The following is a 16545-nucleotide window of genomic DNA, read 5'->3' as shown; positions in this document are numbered from 1 at the left end:
AAATTAATGAAAGAAAAAAATTATTGAAAATAATTCAATGAGCCTCTGTCTCAAATTAACCTTCAATTGAAGCATTTGCTGATGTTTTTCATATATTTTTAGATGCATTAAAATAAACACTAGAAAAAGGAGAGAACGGAAAAAAATACAATCCGTTCTAAAGAGTCCAACTTCTGCCATTTTTTTTAAATTTTAATTTGGAAATATATTTTTCCTGACTTGTCATTACTTTGAATAGTGACACAAGAAAAGAACTTTCAACAGCTTCATGCAAAAGGTTTAGGAAGCATTTGGCTTGAACAGAATGGACGATTTTCTTCTGGCTGGGGCGTTTTCGATAAAGGACTGTAAGTTGATAGAACGAAGAGATAGGACAAGAGCAGTAACTGTACATTTAAATGAGGCTCTCTTGCTTTCGCCGAGCTCGTTCCAAGTTGATTTTTGCAGTGATGAGATTGCGTACTTGTTCGTCAATCAGAAGCTATCTTCTTTTCCTCCTTCTTTCCCTAGAATTGAGAATAAGAAAAAACTCATCGCCTCAAGAGTACCTCGATCTAGACCTCGAACGAGAGCGTCTTCTTCGATCACGCGACCGACTTCTCTTCCTCGATCGTTTTTCCCCGCTGCCTTTTCGTTCTTTCTTCGACCTTTTCATGGTTGGACTACTACGAGGACTCTCCTCCCAAATGCTGAAATAAGATTTAGTGAGCCCCTCGTCCTTGATTTCAACTAATTTTTGATAAGTTTGAAGGCTACCCTGGACAATTAATCCCCATGATTTAATGCTATGAATTTTTAGCTTTAGCTGTAAGAGAAAAGCAACTCGTAAGATTTTGATAACGAAGGAGAGTTTAAATACCTTGGGTCGTTTTTGAACTTCTCGGCGAGTTTGGCAATTAGTCCACTTCTATAAGTTTCTGCTTGAATTGAATCGTCCACCACTCTCAACTGCTCGCAGTATTCGATGACCTAAGATGGCATAAAGATAACACAAGATGTAGAAAATCAAATAACCTTGACTTCGACGTCTCTTATCGCTTTTCTCCAAGCGTCCGATTGAAGATACAAAGGCTTGGCCTCTTTTTGTCGTCCATTTCTTCGTTTCTCTTTTTCTCCTGCTCCATCTTCTTCAAGTCGGCGAAGATCTCTCCGCTAGTGACTGCTTCGTTTTTAACATCATCTTCGTCAACAGCTTCCCATTTGGATGCGACGAAGCCGGATCCAACTCCAGCGGGTTTCGCACCACTCGCACTTGTGCTCGGCGCTGGCTTCTTTTGCGCTGGCTCTTGTGCGGCAGCGGGCTTTGCCTGTTCCAGGGGAACCCCGTCAACGTCGTCTTCATCTTCATCGGATGAAGTTGCTTTCTTGGACTCAGCCGCTTCGGGCTTGTCATCGATTTCGACACCATCGACATCGGAGTCCTCCGATGATGACTCTGCTTCCTTTTTCTCCTCTTCGATCCCCATGAAGATGTTGTGTAACTTGATCAAAGTTTCGTTTGTAAAAAGACTCCAAGCTGTCCACGCCTGGAAGAGCGTCTTAATACGATTTTTGAACTGGTCCGCGACGAAGGGTGTTTTGATTGCGCTGTGCACCGAGTGCATCTTCTCGAAGATCTTCTCAAGGTGCTGGTCAAAGAGGATTCGATACTTGGACGCTTTCGGCGCTGCAGAACCATTGTAAAGAATATCAGAGATGAGGTAGATTCTACCCAGACGCTGGTCTAACGAGCATTCGTCTGCCATGACCGATTCGATGATCGCTTCGGTGATTTCTTGAGCGTGATCAACTTGGTCGATGCAGAGTGCCATTAGATCACCTACCAGATCGCGAACAGGGGTGAGAGTGTTCAAAGCCGAATCAAATTCGTTTCTGGAATCAAGTTAATTTGCGCGGATGAGTTTCGTTTATACCTGTAAACAGATGACATTTTCGAGCTCTCCTCTTTCTTCTCTTTCTGATAGTCATTCTTTGAGTTGTCAATAGGATCCCAATCCGATCGTGGAGCAAGTTCAGGCTCTCGTGATGCTCCAAGACCAGCTCGCGGCTCATCGTCAAATTGACTTACAGAATTTCTTCCAATGGGGGCAAATCCTGGTCTCGAGTCTCGCGGATCGGAATCGAAATCGTCCTCGTCACTGTCGGGCATTCCATGTGTGATGAAAGGAAGAATCGGGGGCTTCCACCAGGGTCCACCGGCGTAGAGCTTGAAGCGATTTGTTCTCCAGAAAGTGAACGATTCACCATTCAAAATTGAATACAGACGCCACCTATGAAATATGTGACAAGGGCGAAAGAGACTCAAGAAACCTGTAATAGGAGTGCGCAGGACACTGGAAGTCGTAAAGAAACTGAAACATGGGATTGTTTGCCTCTTTGTCCATCAGCATCGCTTCGAACATAGGCCCTTGTTTGACGACGAACTCGACAGTTCGGTTGATCAGTCGAGTCAGCGCTGCGTCGTTGGGAATCACAACACGCACTGAAATCAATGATAAAAGGTTTCATAAACTGTTTCTTACCCGTGCACTTGTGCAGATCCCGTTCGAAATTCGAGTGTTGAAAGTTTGGGGGTGGCTGTGCGTTTAGCGGCAAGTTCGACTGCTTCGGCGGTGTCAGGAGCCACTTCAACCGATCTGGAACGTACAGTGGATTCTGCAACTGAATATTGGGAACGGCTTTGCCCCAGCCAAGCTTCAAGTCAACTCCTCTGAAGTCTGTGTTTTGCAGCTTGCTCATTGCTCGTTCCGCGTCACTAAAAATATAATTATACAGAGAACCTTGTCAAAATGTTACTTTCTGCAGCAATAAGCAACGAATGCGCAGTTGTATTGGGATCTTAGATTCGTTAGACTCCCTCGTCCCCTAAGGTCACTTGCTTATCTAGATCGAGCTTTGCTCGGTCGCCGCCGTGTATTTCTCTTCATTCGGTAATTCACGCAGTTCGTGAATTAACCTCTATTTTACTCCAGCTCGAAATACAGACGTCAAAGATACTTTACTCGTTTTCTTCACTCGTCCAGATATAGAGAGCAGGCAAACTACGCTAGAAGTGGGAGATTCAGCAGAAGCTAGGATCCCTTCAGTGGTATCAGAGTAGTCCCGTTGGAGAAAAGGTAAATTTTCCGCCATCGACAACCGAAGTTTCGCAACTTGGACGCTGATTGGCCGTCAGCGGAGTCGAGGGGAACCGAATCACCAACCGCCACCGCGCCGCCGGAGAAACTCCACTCAGAGAATTTTCCGCGCCGCACCACACCAACACCACCCCGAGCGAGCGCCACCACACGAGCGCCACCACGACCCACGCGCCGAAAGTCGCGCCCACGCAACCACGCACGCACGCCGGGGAAAACCTAAAATACTCAGAAAAACAGAATTCTTTCGCCACTTTTCACCAAAAATCGAGAGAAGTTTACGAAGAATCGACCCTTGGACCAGACCTTGAAATTTCGACAATCGCTGGACAGAGAAATCGTCGGGCGTTTGCGCAAAAAGGCACCTCAGCTCATCATATTGCGACTTTTAGTCGCAGTATTTTCTGAGGGCCTGAAAGGTAATCCAAGGCCCATAAACCCTTACTGCCGATATATTTCGAGCTATGGCGGCGAACAAATCACTGCTAGAAACCGTCACCGAAATAAGAAGCATAAACGATCGAGTAAACTACCTCGAAGAACAAGTGCGAAATGACGAATCACTTAAGCCAAGCCTAGAGCCCTTGATCACAGAAAGCAGAGTAAAATTAGAACAGCTCAGTACAACGCTTCTTACCTGCGAGCTCGATCAAGGAAAAGAATCTACGAATGCTACAATGAGAGAAGAAGCATGGGTGGCCACTACCTGGTCTCGTCACGTCCAAGACTTGCCGAAGCTGGACGCCGCATGCAACACATCTTTCAACACCTTCTTGGGCAGAGCCGACATTTATCACCGCGCCTACGTCCGCGACAGACCTTCACGTGAACAGCCTTTCATCGCAGCAGTGTACAGCCACTTCGACTTGAACATCGAACGCTCACTTGGAACCGAATTTCTGAATTGTCAAGACTGGAAATCGGCCAAGGCGCTGCTAGAGAAATCATTCGCCGCGAAGAGTCACTACTTACTGAAGCTAAGCGAAGTTTTCGACGTCGAATACGACCATTCGAAGCCGTTTGCACACTACACCGCCAACGTCTTGCAAAAGATGAACGAGGCGAAGCAAGCGACTTTGAACTCTTACCGACAAGAGAAGTCAGCCGACGCCGGGGTCGATGAAATATTCGACATATTCTCGACGATGATGCTGTACTTGAATCTTAGGAAAGAAGAACCAGACGTTTTCAACGCAATCCTTCCAAGCCTATCAAAAGTTTACGATATCAACGAACTCTGCCGTCTCGCCCAATCCACAAGACAGAATCGAGTTGACAGCGCGACCGTCTCCCAGCACTTCAACAGAAATAAGAACAAAAAGAAGAAGAATGCTAAGCGCGCCAGCACCGATTCTAAGGATGGGAAAGACGATAAACAACCAGAATCCAAGAAGATTAATACGACTAAGAACGTCGAAGATTTCCAACCATTCGATGTTCACTTTTACACAGTGAAGAAGAAGCGACCAGGAAAGGCTTATTTCGCTTCGGCTACCATCATTACGGGCTCTAAAAGTTTTGACGTATCGATGGAAGTCGACAGCGGAGCCGAGTCCTCCTGTCTGTCCGCTGCTTACGTTCCCGACAAATTTCTCCAGATGCTGAAGCCCTGCCCCTTCAAGGTCACCGGTTTCAGCCCAAATATCCCCGCCGAGCAGCCGAGGGGTATCCTTCCCTGCCGCTTATCATTCAATGGTGGCCCTGCATTCTCCTTGAATCTCACCATCATGCCAGGCAGTAAATACCCAAGTCTACTGGGCCGCGATATACTAGAGAATGCGATGACGGACAGCTTCACAGTCGACAATAAGAATCGTACTCTCTCATTTTGCTACAACGAAGCCTTCACACAAACTGAGACTCAAGTGGTGAAGCTGGACGGAGTGAAGCGGACCAAAATCAAGAAATACTTGACGACTAGATCAGCGGTCAAAGACAGCGATCGGTCCCGCACTCAACCACCACGAGAAGTCCCAAAGCTGGACGCGCCGAACAAGAACGCAGCCAGGTGCCCCATTCAGCTAGCGAAGCAAAAACTCGGAATAACCCTACCAGCAGACGCAGACCCGGGGCAAAAGAAGATGGTCGCCGAGCTGTGTTTGGAATTCGACGACAGATTCGGCTGCGACGGTCAAAAAATGGGTGAATTCCCGTTCGAGATCGAAATCCCGACTGATGGTACGAGTCGAAACATCAGTCAACACCCGATTCCGCAAGCTTTTCATGGTCAGGTCAGCGATCACATCTCCGAACTGCTCGAAACGAAAATAATAGAAGAGATCAAAGACCAGAAAGGGTTTAACAGCCCGGTATTGCCTATTCCTAAGAAATCTGGGGAAATGCGCTTCTGCATCAACTACAAAAACAGCCTGAACAAATGCCTCTCCGACAAATCCGACCCTTACCATCTCCCAAGCATGGAGGATACGATTGCGAACATTGGACCGGGCAATAAGTTTTTCGCCACAGTTGATCTACGAAGTGGATATTGGCAGTGCCCTGTAAAGAAAAGCGACAGGTACAAGACTTCCTTCCAGTGGGGTGGGAAATCTTACGCCTTCTGCAGACTACCATTCGGTTATCGATGCTCGGGGAATATATTCTCGCGCGTCGTAAACACAATTCTCGACTCAAGCCCCACCAGGAAAAAGATGCTTTCTTATATCGATGACATAGTGTGTTTTGGGAAGACTTTCAGCTGCTATTACAACACTCTCCGAAACCTATTCATCGCGCTCCGCAAGTTTAACGCTAAACTCAAGGGCGAAAAGTGCTCTTTCCTACAATCCGAAGCTCACTTTTTGGGCCGAATCATCAACGAAGATGGAATCAAACCGGACCCTGCGCAAGTCTCCGCTCTTCGTCAGATGAAACCCCCACGCTCCCAAAAGGAGTTAGCTTCATTAATCGGGTCATTGAATTGGATCCGAGGTTTTCTAGAAACGAAAATGGGCGAAGCTATTTCATCCGGTTGCTTCTCGAGCAGAATGAAGCCCATAAACGATGTTCGAAATTCGGCGAACGAAACAAATTGTTTCAAGTGGACCAAAGAAGCGGATTTGGCGCTCAAGGAAATTCAACGACGACTCTCCGAGACTCCAGTCATAAGTTTTCCTAACTTTGACGAGTCTTTTCATCTCTACACAGACGCGAGCCTGTACGCAGCGGGTGGCGTCCTGCTACAAGAGTATGGCGGGAGAGTGCACCTAGTAAGCGCGATTTCCCACACCTTCAACAAAGCTGAAAGAAAATGGAACACTTCAGAAAAGGAAATGTTTAGCATTGTCTGGTGCTGCGAGCGACTGGAAAAGCTCCTGAAAGGTAGATTCTTTCAGATTCACACAGACCACCGATCTTTGATCTTCCTACACAAAAAGAAGTTCAAGAATTCTAAAATAAGCCGATGGCAAAGCCGATTGGAAGAATTCGATTTTCACATTGTCTACATCAAGGGATCAGAAAATCAATTCGCCGACTTTATGAGCCGCAGACCTGGCGAGGACGACAAATCACTTGGATACGACTCTGAGTTTCCCGTTGGTCGCGAGTACGAAATCGACAAGAATTCACCAGTACGTGTCTTCGTCCCTTTCTGGAACGAAAATCAGTTTCCGGAGAAAATCACTTTATCAGAGGTGAAGATACATAAGGTAAACGTCAAGGCTATCGCGGCGCCAATGGAGATTCCGTTGGTGTCAGCGAATTATAATAACATTCTGGACTATCAAAGGGAGGACTCTGCTCTGAGTGCAATCATCACTTTTCTGGAATCTGGTAAGGAGCCACTGGACATAAAATCGCTGGTGAAGGACTCCGACCACCGACAATCGTCTCTACTCAAGATGGAAAAAGCTCTGTTCCTGGATAACACTACCGGGTGCTTGATGTGTCAATTCAAATCTGGCGCGCGGGCGGTGGTACCGGAAGCGGTAAAAGTCACTTTCTCTTTCTAGCTCACGACTTGTCCGGTCATCTGGGCGAGCCGCGGACTTTAGAGCGATTAGAGGACGTTTGGTGGCCTTCATTTCAAGACGATGTTTCTAACTACGTCCACAGCTGCGTCCCTTGCCTACGCAGAAAAGGATCTGCTGGAACTCGTACCAAACCGCCACTTGGAACCCTTCGTCGTGGAAAAACAGCTGGCGAATCGATTCAGATCGATTTCGCTTGTATGCCTCCCGCTGGCGGATTCAAGTATTATTTGGTGGTGGCGGACACTTTCTCTCGCTACACTTGGTGCATTCCGACGCGGTCCGACACTGCTATCTGCGCTGCAAAAGCGCTCATCTACAAGGTCTTCCTTCCCATGGATTTCTTGCCGAAACATCTACACAGTGACAGAGGTACCCACTTCTGCGCAAGCGTGATTGACGAAATGTGTAAGCTTAACCAGATAAAACATACAATAAGTACCGCATTTCACCCTCAATCAAACGCTTTCGCAGAAAGAGCGAATCGGACTATCAAAAACAGTCTATTCTGCATGGTCAACTCATCTTCCGGTCGAAAAACTTGGGCCGACTGCGTTCCCCACGTGATGCGCGCGCTCAATAGTGTGAAAAACAAAAGCACGAAAATTTCACCGCGAGAAGTTTGGTTTGGCCGAAAAAGTACTTTCACCCACTCTACTGGCGCAGAAATGACAGCGGAAACACCTCAGGTGTTTGGTCTCAATGTGGGAGCTTTAGCGAAATCGGCGGAAGCCATTGTGAAAACTGCGATGGAAGCTGCTGACCGAGCCATGGAGCACAGGCTGAAAAACGAGCCTAAGCCGAGACCAATCCCGCTGGCGCTGTCGTGTACATTAAGCGAGAAAACCTGACCGACGCTAAAAGCAAGAAGGAACGCTGGGTAGGTCCCCTGAAAGCCGTTTCGAGCAACGACTGGGTCGTCATGGTCGAAGATAAAAAGGACAACGTGATTTCATCCATCGAGAACACGTGGTTCACGCCGCAGAACGAAATCACGACTTACGCTGGATTGATTACTACGAGGCCGAGTACGTATTCCCACATTTAACCGAAATCGTTAAGTCGAAAGTCCCACAAAAATCGCCTGTTCCTACTTCCAAACCGATGGAAAAGTCCGGGTCGAAGTCGCATGGGGAGGAAATCTTCTCAGGTCGCGTCGACTCCGATGGTTGCTATGGAAAAACCGCCAAGATCATCTCTATCACCTATTTTGGAAAGTAGACGCCGATTGGACATGGAAAATCTGGGAGATACAACCGCTACATCTATTTTGGACTCGTCGGTAGCTCCAGCCGAGCCGTCAGATCGCTGGTACTCTGGTGGTACTCTTTATGAAACTGCCGAGGACATGTCAGCTGATGCTACAGTGATTTCGGAGGTTGCTGCGCCCGACAATAGCCATATGTCAGTCGATAAACAAAATTCAACAGTAGTTGAGGGCTCAGCAACTGAAAACAGCAAGAAAAGAACCCGTCCAAAGTCTTCACCAGATCGTCAATACTCAGCCGGCGCCGATCCGAATGCGACTTTAACCGAAGTTGGAGCAGCTCATCTCCCGAAACATACAAAACGAGCACACCGTGAAACGAGGCCCGTCGAACCTCTAAACATCGGCACAAACTCGGGTCAGTCATACGACTAAGCGCAAGTACTGCCCCACTCAGGTCCCCTATTCATCGACCGGGGCCTGAAAAGGTACGGAAATTATCACAGTTTACCGTCGCCGACGTATTTTGAGTTCTTCTACATGTGCAGCTACTCCTTCATGTCATCACCGCTCGGACATCACGAAAACTTCGCATCTGATTCAAGCTTTTTCCCAAAAAGGGTTTTTAACGCGAATCAGACTGCCTCGACGTTTCGAACCTGCCATGTTACTCATCTTACGCTTATACTCCTGCAAAAATCACACACTTTGGCCTTAGAGGACGTTTCAGTCTCATGGGGGGTATTGGGATCTTAGATTCGTTAGACTCCCTCGTCCCCTAAGGTCACTTGCTTATCTAGATCGAGCTTTGCTCGGTCGCCGCCGTGTATTTCTCTTCATTCGGTAATTCACGCAGTTCGTGAATTAACCTCTATTTTACTCCAGCTCGAAATACAGACGTCAAAGATACTTTACTCGTTTTCTTCACTCGTCCAGATATAGAGAGCAGGCAAACTACGCTAGAAGTGGGAGATTCAGCAGAAGCTAGGATCCCTTCAGTTGCGATCCTTGAATTTTTCTTCCTGAGTTCTTGGATACATGATCTTTACGGAAACGAGCGGCCCGAATCGTCCGAAGTGACGAGTTACGTCCTCTTCGGTACATCGACTGCTGAGGGACGCGATGAAGATGTTCGTCGAATGTGGGTCGCCCTAGATCATCTTTAAAAAAGAGAGCTTCGTCAGAAATTACCTGGTCTGAAATAGCTTGAGCATTAAAGTTTGGATTGTAGTCAACAGGAATGCCAGTCAATTTGGCCTTTTCCTTTTGCTTGGCCTTTAGGGCCTCTGCTGCCTCGTGTTTAGCTTTTATTTCTTCTTTGAAAATCTCCATTTGAGATTTTTTCTTTTCAGTTTTTTTGCCAAACTTTGGCTTATTAGGCTTATTTGCTTCGAGGATTCTCATATGCTCATATCGTCAACTAATGTTGTTTTACGTTCATTTTATGATACAAGAGGACAATTGTACTACTGCAATGAGAACCCTGCCGTTAGCTTCCAAGGAGTCAATCGCATTTGGAGAAGCTGTTTTTTGAAACGCATTTTGATTAAGGCCCTTATGCTGCTTAAAATCAATCTGGTCAGTTGATGAGCAAACGCACGAGTGCCGTTTTATCGGCGAGAGTATGATTTTGGAAGGATCTTTGGCCGGTGCTAGGGGGATGATCCAATACCTGTTGGAGTTCGGGTCGGTAGAGCGAGTTCTTTGCCGCTAAATTGTGGCTGGCCATATTCATGCCGGTGTTGCCGCGCTGGACGACTTCGCCGCGCACCCATGACCGATTAACTGGTACTTCCTACAAGAAGAAATCAACGCCCAACTCAGAAATCATCTTGGCATACCACTTTATTGCTGAAGTCAGTCTCGAACTCCTTCTGAAGACGCGCCAGATGCTCCGAATCCTGTGTTTTTTTACGAGCCCCGAACATGCCCCGATTTCATCTTGAGAAGAAAATAAAATTACGCGCGTCTTTAGGATAGTCTGTATTTGTTGTGCACACTACATATCATTGAACTGTAAGAACACGTAACAGTAATTTGTCCTATTGTAATTTCAACCGTCTGGCATCGCGCTTACAAAGCGAAGAGGATGAGGAAGGCGACCATCAAGCAGAAGAGACCCATGGCTTCAGAGAGGGCAAATCCGAGAATGGCGTAGGAGAAGAGCTGAGCCTTCAAGGATGGGTTTCGGGCGTAACCGATGATGAGGGAGCCGAACACAGTTCCGATACCTCAAGCATTTGTTAGTTCTATTTAATCGCTAAAACAATCTTACCAGCTCCAGAGCCAGCAACACCGACGGTGGCAGCACCAGCACCGATGAACTTGGCGGCGGTGTCGATATCTCGAGCCTGGGCGGAGACAGCCAAGGGTCTTGAGTTAAACCGTAAGCTTTGAATAAGGAACTGCATTTCTTACCGGACAGCGACTCGGGTGGCAACTCGTGGGGCGGCAAGGGCAACTCGGGAGATCATGACTCTGAATGGTGATGTTTGGGAGGATGTTTCTGGAGGTAGGTGACTTGTATTACTTTGGGAATTGGATAGAAATTGAAGGCACAGAGGAATGGAACTATTTTGGAAAAAGAAATCAAAGGAAGCAGTTTGCGATTGATTCAGTAATCTACAGAATAAAACTTATTTACAATTACAGTAGTTTAACAATGTCTGTTGAAGAACGTTTCATTCTTCAGAGGTTGGAATAGGGGTTGAGCAAGGCGCATAAGAACCCGGAACAATCAGGTCTGTTTCTTGCGAGAGGCGTCTTATATTTACTTTGCAGGAGGGCGGATTCGAATCGCCCGTTCCAGAGCCACGACTGCTCTCCGAAAGAGTATCATGGCTGAATTGTTGCTGACGCTGGCGGTGAGAGAGAGGGAGCCGTAGAGGAGCCGCCACTCCCGAGGAAATGACACTTGGCGGTGGAGCCATCAACGGAACATTGACTTCGTATTCGGCGGAGTAGACACTGTCCGCATGCGAGTGATAAGGAGGAGGCATCATGCTCGAACGATGACTCAACGGCTGAAATGAATCAAATTTATTATTGTTTGGAAAATAAATGATTTACCGGTGGGGGTTGAATAATTTGTAAATGAATGTTTTGCTCTTGTGTGATTGGCCGTGGTCTTGTAAGCACCACGATGATGATGATGATTATGGTCAGGAAGAAGACGAAGAAGGCGACGATGTAAATAACAATCTTCGCGGTCTAAAAACATCCTTCAAAAGAATGAAAGAAAAATAAAAAGTTTACCGCGTCAATAGGCTCGGGGCAGTCTTGCTCATCGCTTCCATCATCGCAGTCATCCACGCCATTACATTTCTCCGAGACATCGTAGCATTTAAGAGCGTCGTAACACCGGTTTTGCTAGAAAAAATAATCTCTTTACTTTCGAAATGCTTGCTCATTTGGCTAGCTTGTCACCTCAAACAAAAGTTGCATAACAAAGCGCTTGGGTGCTTATATAATGCCGCTCCTTTCTTGCCTTTTTTTCAAAGTGAAACAAAAGATCAACGCAAATCAGTACTTACATTTAACTCGCATGTAATCGGACATATGCGTTCATCACTTCCATCTTGGCAATCTGGGATTCCATTGCAGTGTTTATCACTAAAATTCATGTCAATTGAAAGTTCCTTCTGATCTCCTACCTATCAATACACTCGCCATTTCCACAAGAAAACTCGTTTTCCAAACAACGATTGCAAAGATTTGGGCTTTCATCACTCCCATCGACGCAGTCTGAGTTTCCATCGCAAACATAAATCTGCTCAATACAATCAGGACTCGTTCTATACAAAAATAGGAAAAATGGCCCGAGAAAGAAAGTTTTTACCCTGATCCCGCTCCGCAGGTGAATTTATCTCCGCATTTTCCTTTATCGCAGTCTTTGGCATTCCGCATCAGTTCCAATCCAGGTGGGCACTTGCACTGGACCGATGATGACAGCGACGAGTCAGCTATTTTTAAAAGGTTAAAAACAGAATTTTTATCGAAGATGAAAATCTTACCAACACAAAAATGAGAACAGTTTTTGTGGATGCACTCGTAGCGGAGGTCATTGATGCGATCGTTGCTTCTAACAATTGCAATGGCGGTTAGATTTTTGAGTTCGCGATCAATGACGGTTTGAGTTGGCGCGCAACTCTGTCCTTGGCCGACTTTCGACCGTTTGAGTGCGGAGCCGTCGACCCAGAAGAGCTCGTCTTCGGCGATTGCAATTCCGTTGGGGATGATTTTTGCTAATGAAATGAATGTTATTGTGGACTCAGATGATATACCAACATTCTATATCACAATTGAGACTCAAAGTTTTGCTCTCTCCTTGATCAGGACAGATTGACGCTCGATGGCGGGGGATGGTAAACTCCTTGTGATAAATCTTGAATTCGTCGGACCAGAACAGTTTTACGAGGTAAGGATCTTCTGGTGGGCTGTACACAGCGATAGCGGTTACAGGAGGCGTCGCTTCAAAAACGACGCATGGAGTTGGAGCTGATATGCGGCCAGAAGAAACTACAGGAGTAAAAATAATTATGTTTCATTCTACTAGATTTTACCTTCGAAAATATTGGTCGTGAAGATGAGCTGGCAAGACTCGTCAGAAGTTTTACAGTCGTTGGTGAAGATGATAGTTCCCGTCAGCTGGTGGATGACGATCAGATCTGGGCGGATGTTGTTCCAGATGTTGCTCATCATACTTCGGTGCTCAGAACGCGTCCACTCGTCCAAACACTTTCCGCCTTTTCCTTCGCCGTCTTCAGTCAGGAAGGCGTAGCAAATTGTCGCTTCTTCGTTCCGATCGTCTCTGCTGGCGAGTGTCCAGAAAATCATTCCACTCAATTCGTGGATAGCAATATTCTTCGCATATGACCGCTCTTTAGGCAGGAACAAGACTGGTGCATCTCCGACGCCTCTGGATGAGAAGATTTGGTTATCCTTATCTGAATCCACCCAATAAAAGCGTCCCTTGCCAGCATAAGTATCCCATGCCATTGAAAAGGTCTTCCCGATTCCGTGAATTGGAATGATCTGGTCGGTAGTATCACTTGCATGTTTCAGAAGAACACGCGAAATTTCTCGCTCCTGGGCAAAGATCAGAAACTCTTTTGGCGCCTTGCAAATGTCGTACTGAAGGCTAAAGTGAGTCGAGCAGACATTTTCAGATTTGTGTATGTGTTCGTCTTCTGTCGGCTTCGCAATGCAAATGCTCTCTTTGTACTGAGGATAGTTACTCGGCCTTGGTATGTTGCATTGCCCCCAGCCGACCTGAGGAGCTACTACAGTGAGTCCAAGGGGTTTGCTACTCAGTTTGCCGATAGTTTTCGCTCTAGAGTTGCTGTAATCGCGAAGCTGGAGAGACTTTAGCTCACAAGAGCTCCGATCTTTCAACTCAGACCAGTAAATAACGCTGTGATAGAAGGAAATAGAAGTGATAGACGGCGTTTCGGCTTGATAAGAATACACAATCTCCGCCGTAGTCCCGTCGTAGGGGACTTTGACAATCGAATTCTTCATTTCGTCGAGCAAGTACATTTCCTGCTTGATGATGTCGAGAGAGATAGAAAGAATCTGCCTGTAATCTGAGTGTGGCCCGAGAACTGATACTTTGTTCTCGCCAGACATATCGACACGACTGAGACTGGCAAAATCGTCAGAGGTAGAAAAATCGGAGTAAAAAATGTAACCAGCAGATGAATCAACAGCTATTGCATGAGGCTGGTCGCAGTCATGCACGATCGTGCGTCGAACGCTTCCATCGAAGACAATTTGCTCCACACGATGGAGGATGTTATTCGTCCAGTAAACGCTATCTCCTATCCAATCGACAGCAAGCTTGACGGCTCCTTCGAGACCAACGTTGGTTATCTGAACTGGTTTTCGAAACTTGCCGGTTTTCTTGCGCTGCGCTGTGTAAAGCGTGGTAAATTTTTCCTTGGCGAAGAAAAATATTCGGTCAGTTTTGTAGTGAAAGTCGAAAGAAGGCTCGCGAAGATTATTTTGCTCAAACTCGTGCACTTCTGTCGATCGGTCGTTGCTTGTCTCGTCACCAATCGGGAGCTGGTGGAATTTATATCGATTATCATTGTCGTCCAATAGAAGAAACAGCAGGTCAAGCTCTGGACCTTTGCAGGATCTGCCCAAGCCTGCCGAAGAAGTGTCGAGTGTATTGGATAGTCCATCTGGACATTGGCAGTTTCGTCCATTTCCCGGCTTCGCGAATTGAATAAAGTCGCAGATCTGCTCATTTTTTCCGATTTTTACGGACAGATCTTGTATGTCCAGCACATCACTGTTCAAGTGCCCAGTCCCGTAGAATCTTTTTTCTTGCCCGCCTGCATTTACTTCAGTTAGTGGCGCACTCTGTCCAACTACAAAAACTGAGTTTTTGAAGACTTTGATGCTCTCAAAATCACGCCCTGGAAATCTTTTAAATAATTGAGACTCAATCTTTGCTCCAGGAGAAAGCTCGGGAATTATGTTGTGCAGAACTTCGATGTAGCTTTCTACACGAATTTTCAAGTCTCGCACGATGACAAAAAGTTTATTCCCATCATCCGAGATGCTGATTTTATTCGGGCAACCATGCGATGTGCGAGTGTTGTACGTTCTGAGCACGTCTTGGGATCCACCGCTGCCGTGAGCGCGAACGATCTTGCAGGAAGCAATGTCTGTCCAGAAGATGTAGCCATGCGCAGCGACGATCGAGCGCGGCTGGAAGTCTGGCTTGTGGTCCTTCGATGTTACGATGATGCGGCGACAATGCTCGTGCAAGCAACCACGTACGTTGCATCTGCAAGTCAATGCAGCCACTTCGATGTGCATCATTATTTTGTCAGCCCAGTAGATCAATTGATTCTGTGAGTCCAGCGCTAAACCTTCCACTTCTGCAAGACCGTCCGAAATCAAGTCGACCTGGTTAGAACCGTCGATTCTGACACTATGGATTGTCGATCCAATGCTTTTTCCGTCTTCATCCGAGTAGACGGTCGAATAATATATCTTCCCGAACAAGGGATCAATTGAAACTGCGGTGATAGAACGAGAGGAATCGCCGTATTCTACCAACTTCATGTATTCGTGCTCTTCGGTATCAAGTGATATTCTCCGAAGAACTTGTTCCTTAGCCAGTATGATGAAAGATTCCGGATGTTCTCGGCAAAGTGTAGTTGAATTAGGATAAAGAGCAAGGCCAGCCGAGCAAGAGCAAGTAAACCCTGTTGGAGAGCGTAGACAGAGATCAGAGCATTGCGAATCTTTACAAGGATTCGCCAATGGATCCTGAAGCGAGGACGAGAGACTCGTCAACGAAAGAATAAAGCTCAAGCCAGCTCGTTCAGCTGTCTGCTCAACCATTTCGCGCGAGAGGAATCTTTTCGATGAAAACAGCATCGTTTGCGAAAGAGGAAGGGCAGCTGTTTGCGAAGTATCAGTGATGAGGTTCAGCTTATGTATTTTCAGCTCGGGAGAGCCGTAAATCAGGTTGTTTCTATCATACATAGCTAAGCCGGAGATTTTATTTCCCACTACATCTCTGGAGTTAATTAGCACTTGTCTGTTCGTTCCATCTAGATTCACCGACTCCAGGGAGTTTTCATTGATGAAGAACAGGCGACTTCCATGTGAATCTATTACCAGATCGCGAGATGCCTTTTGATTCTGGATTTTTAGCAAGAGAGTTTTACACGAACATGACTTCTTTTTCGGCTCTTCATCGGAGAGTGCTTGGCAGCTGAAAAGACTACAGACTTTGATCGCCTCGTCAGTATCGTCGAACCAGTAAACATTCTTCGCCACCCAATCAACAGCCATGGACTTAATATCGGAACCCTCGTGGAGATCGAAGTACCAAAACTCATTTTTAGCAGTTTGGTAAACGTTTATTCTTGGCGGAGCAGTCTCTGACTCAGCCCAGACGATAGTTTTCTCCGAGTAGATATAGTCAATCGCCACGATGCCGCGGCATTCTTCGACAAGACGCCTGTGCTCCATGTCGTTGTTGAGCGGCGAAGCGGTGATTGTATCGATATCCGCAGCAAGGAGAAAGTCTTCGCCATCCCAGAGTCGAACGAACTTTTCTTCATTGATGTGACAGAGGTCGGTGCAAAGAGCCACTCCCAATAAATAAATTATTCCAAACATTTTTGGAAGCATTAGCGTATATCTTGCATTCTTCCAAAAATCGTCATCAGACAATGTCTAAAAATCGAGAACTAAAACTTGAGTT

At 46.4% G+C, this 16545-nt stretch overlaps 3 protein-coding genes across 4 annotated transcripts; all 3 read right to left on the bottom strand.

Annotated features, from left to right (window-relative positions):
• Positions 1–173: 173 nt before the first annotated feature.
• Positions 174–10277, bottom strand: LOC145707178 (U2 snRNP-associated SURP motif-containing protein-like). Of its 2 annotated transcripts, none has more exons than XM_081784668.1 (13): positions 10157–10277; positions 9988–10110; positions 9803–9878; positions 9507–9703; positions 9318–9466; positions 2797–2829; positions 2523–2755; positions 2311–2482; positions 1914–2270; positions 1015–1872; positions 860–969; positions 549–689; positions 174–506 (listed from the first exon to the last, which is right to left on the bottom strand). In XM_081784668.1, the coding sequence occupies exons 1-10, from the start codon at positions 10241–10243 to the stop codon at positions 1032–1034; spliced, it is 2268 nt and encodes a 755-aa protein (XP_081640794.1). In that variant the 5' UTR covers positions 10244–10277; the 3' UTR covers positions 174–506; positions 549–689; positions 860–969; positions 1015–1031. The 2 variants fall into 2 exon arrangements, with proteins under 2 accessions (XP_081640794.1, XP_081640795.1); XM_081784669.1 differs by having other exon boundaries at positions 9803–9875.
• Positions 10278–10285: 8 nt separating this feature from the next.
• Positions 10286–10818, bottom strand: LOC145707181 (ATP synthase F(0) complex subunit C1, mitochondrial-like). Its single transcript, XM_081784671.1, has 3 exons — positions 10734–10818; positions 10591–10688; positions 10286–10546 (listed from the first exon to the last, which is right to left on the bottom strand). The coding sequence occupies exons 1-3, from the start codon at positions 10787–10789 to the stop codon at positions 10389–10391; spliced, it is 312 nt and encodes a 103-aa protein (XP_081640797.1). The 5' UTR covers positions 10790–10818; the 3' UTR covers positions 10286–10388.
• A 17-nt stretch (positions 10819–10835) lies between these two features.
• On the bottom strand, positions 10836–16527 carry LOC145707177 (uncharacterized). The gene is made up of 9 exons (XM_081784667.1): positions 12878–16527; positions 12603–12833; positions 12329–12559; positions 12154–12277; positions 11969–12109; positions 11849–11927; positions 11571–11684; positions 11385–11525; positions 10836–11338 (listed from the first exon to the last, which is right to left on the bottom strand). The coding sequence occupies exons 1-9, from the start codon at positions 16470–16472 to the stop codon at positions 10997–10999; spliced, it is 4998 nt and encodes a 1665-aa protein (XP_081640793.1). The 5' UTR covers positions 16473–16527; the 3' UTR covers positions 10836–10996.
• Between the last annotated feature and the right edge of the window lie 18 nt (positions 16528–16545).

Source organism: Oikopleura dioica, chromosome XSR (genome assembly GCF_907165135.1).
Source record: "Oikopleura dioica chromosome XSR, OKI2018_I68_1.0, whole genome shotgun sequence".
In the NCBI taxonomy this organism is placed as follows: Eukaryota; Metazoa; Chordata; class Appendicularia; order Copelata; family Oikopleuridae; genus Oikopleura; species Oikopleura dioica.
The sequence above is the reverse complement of the archived record's forward strand: the minus strand, read 5'-3'. Positions and strand labels throughout refer to the sequence as shown.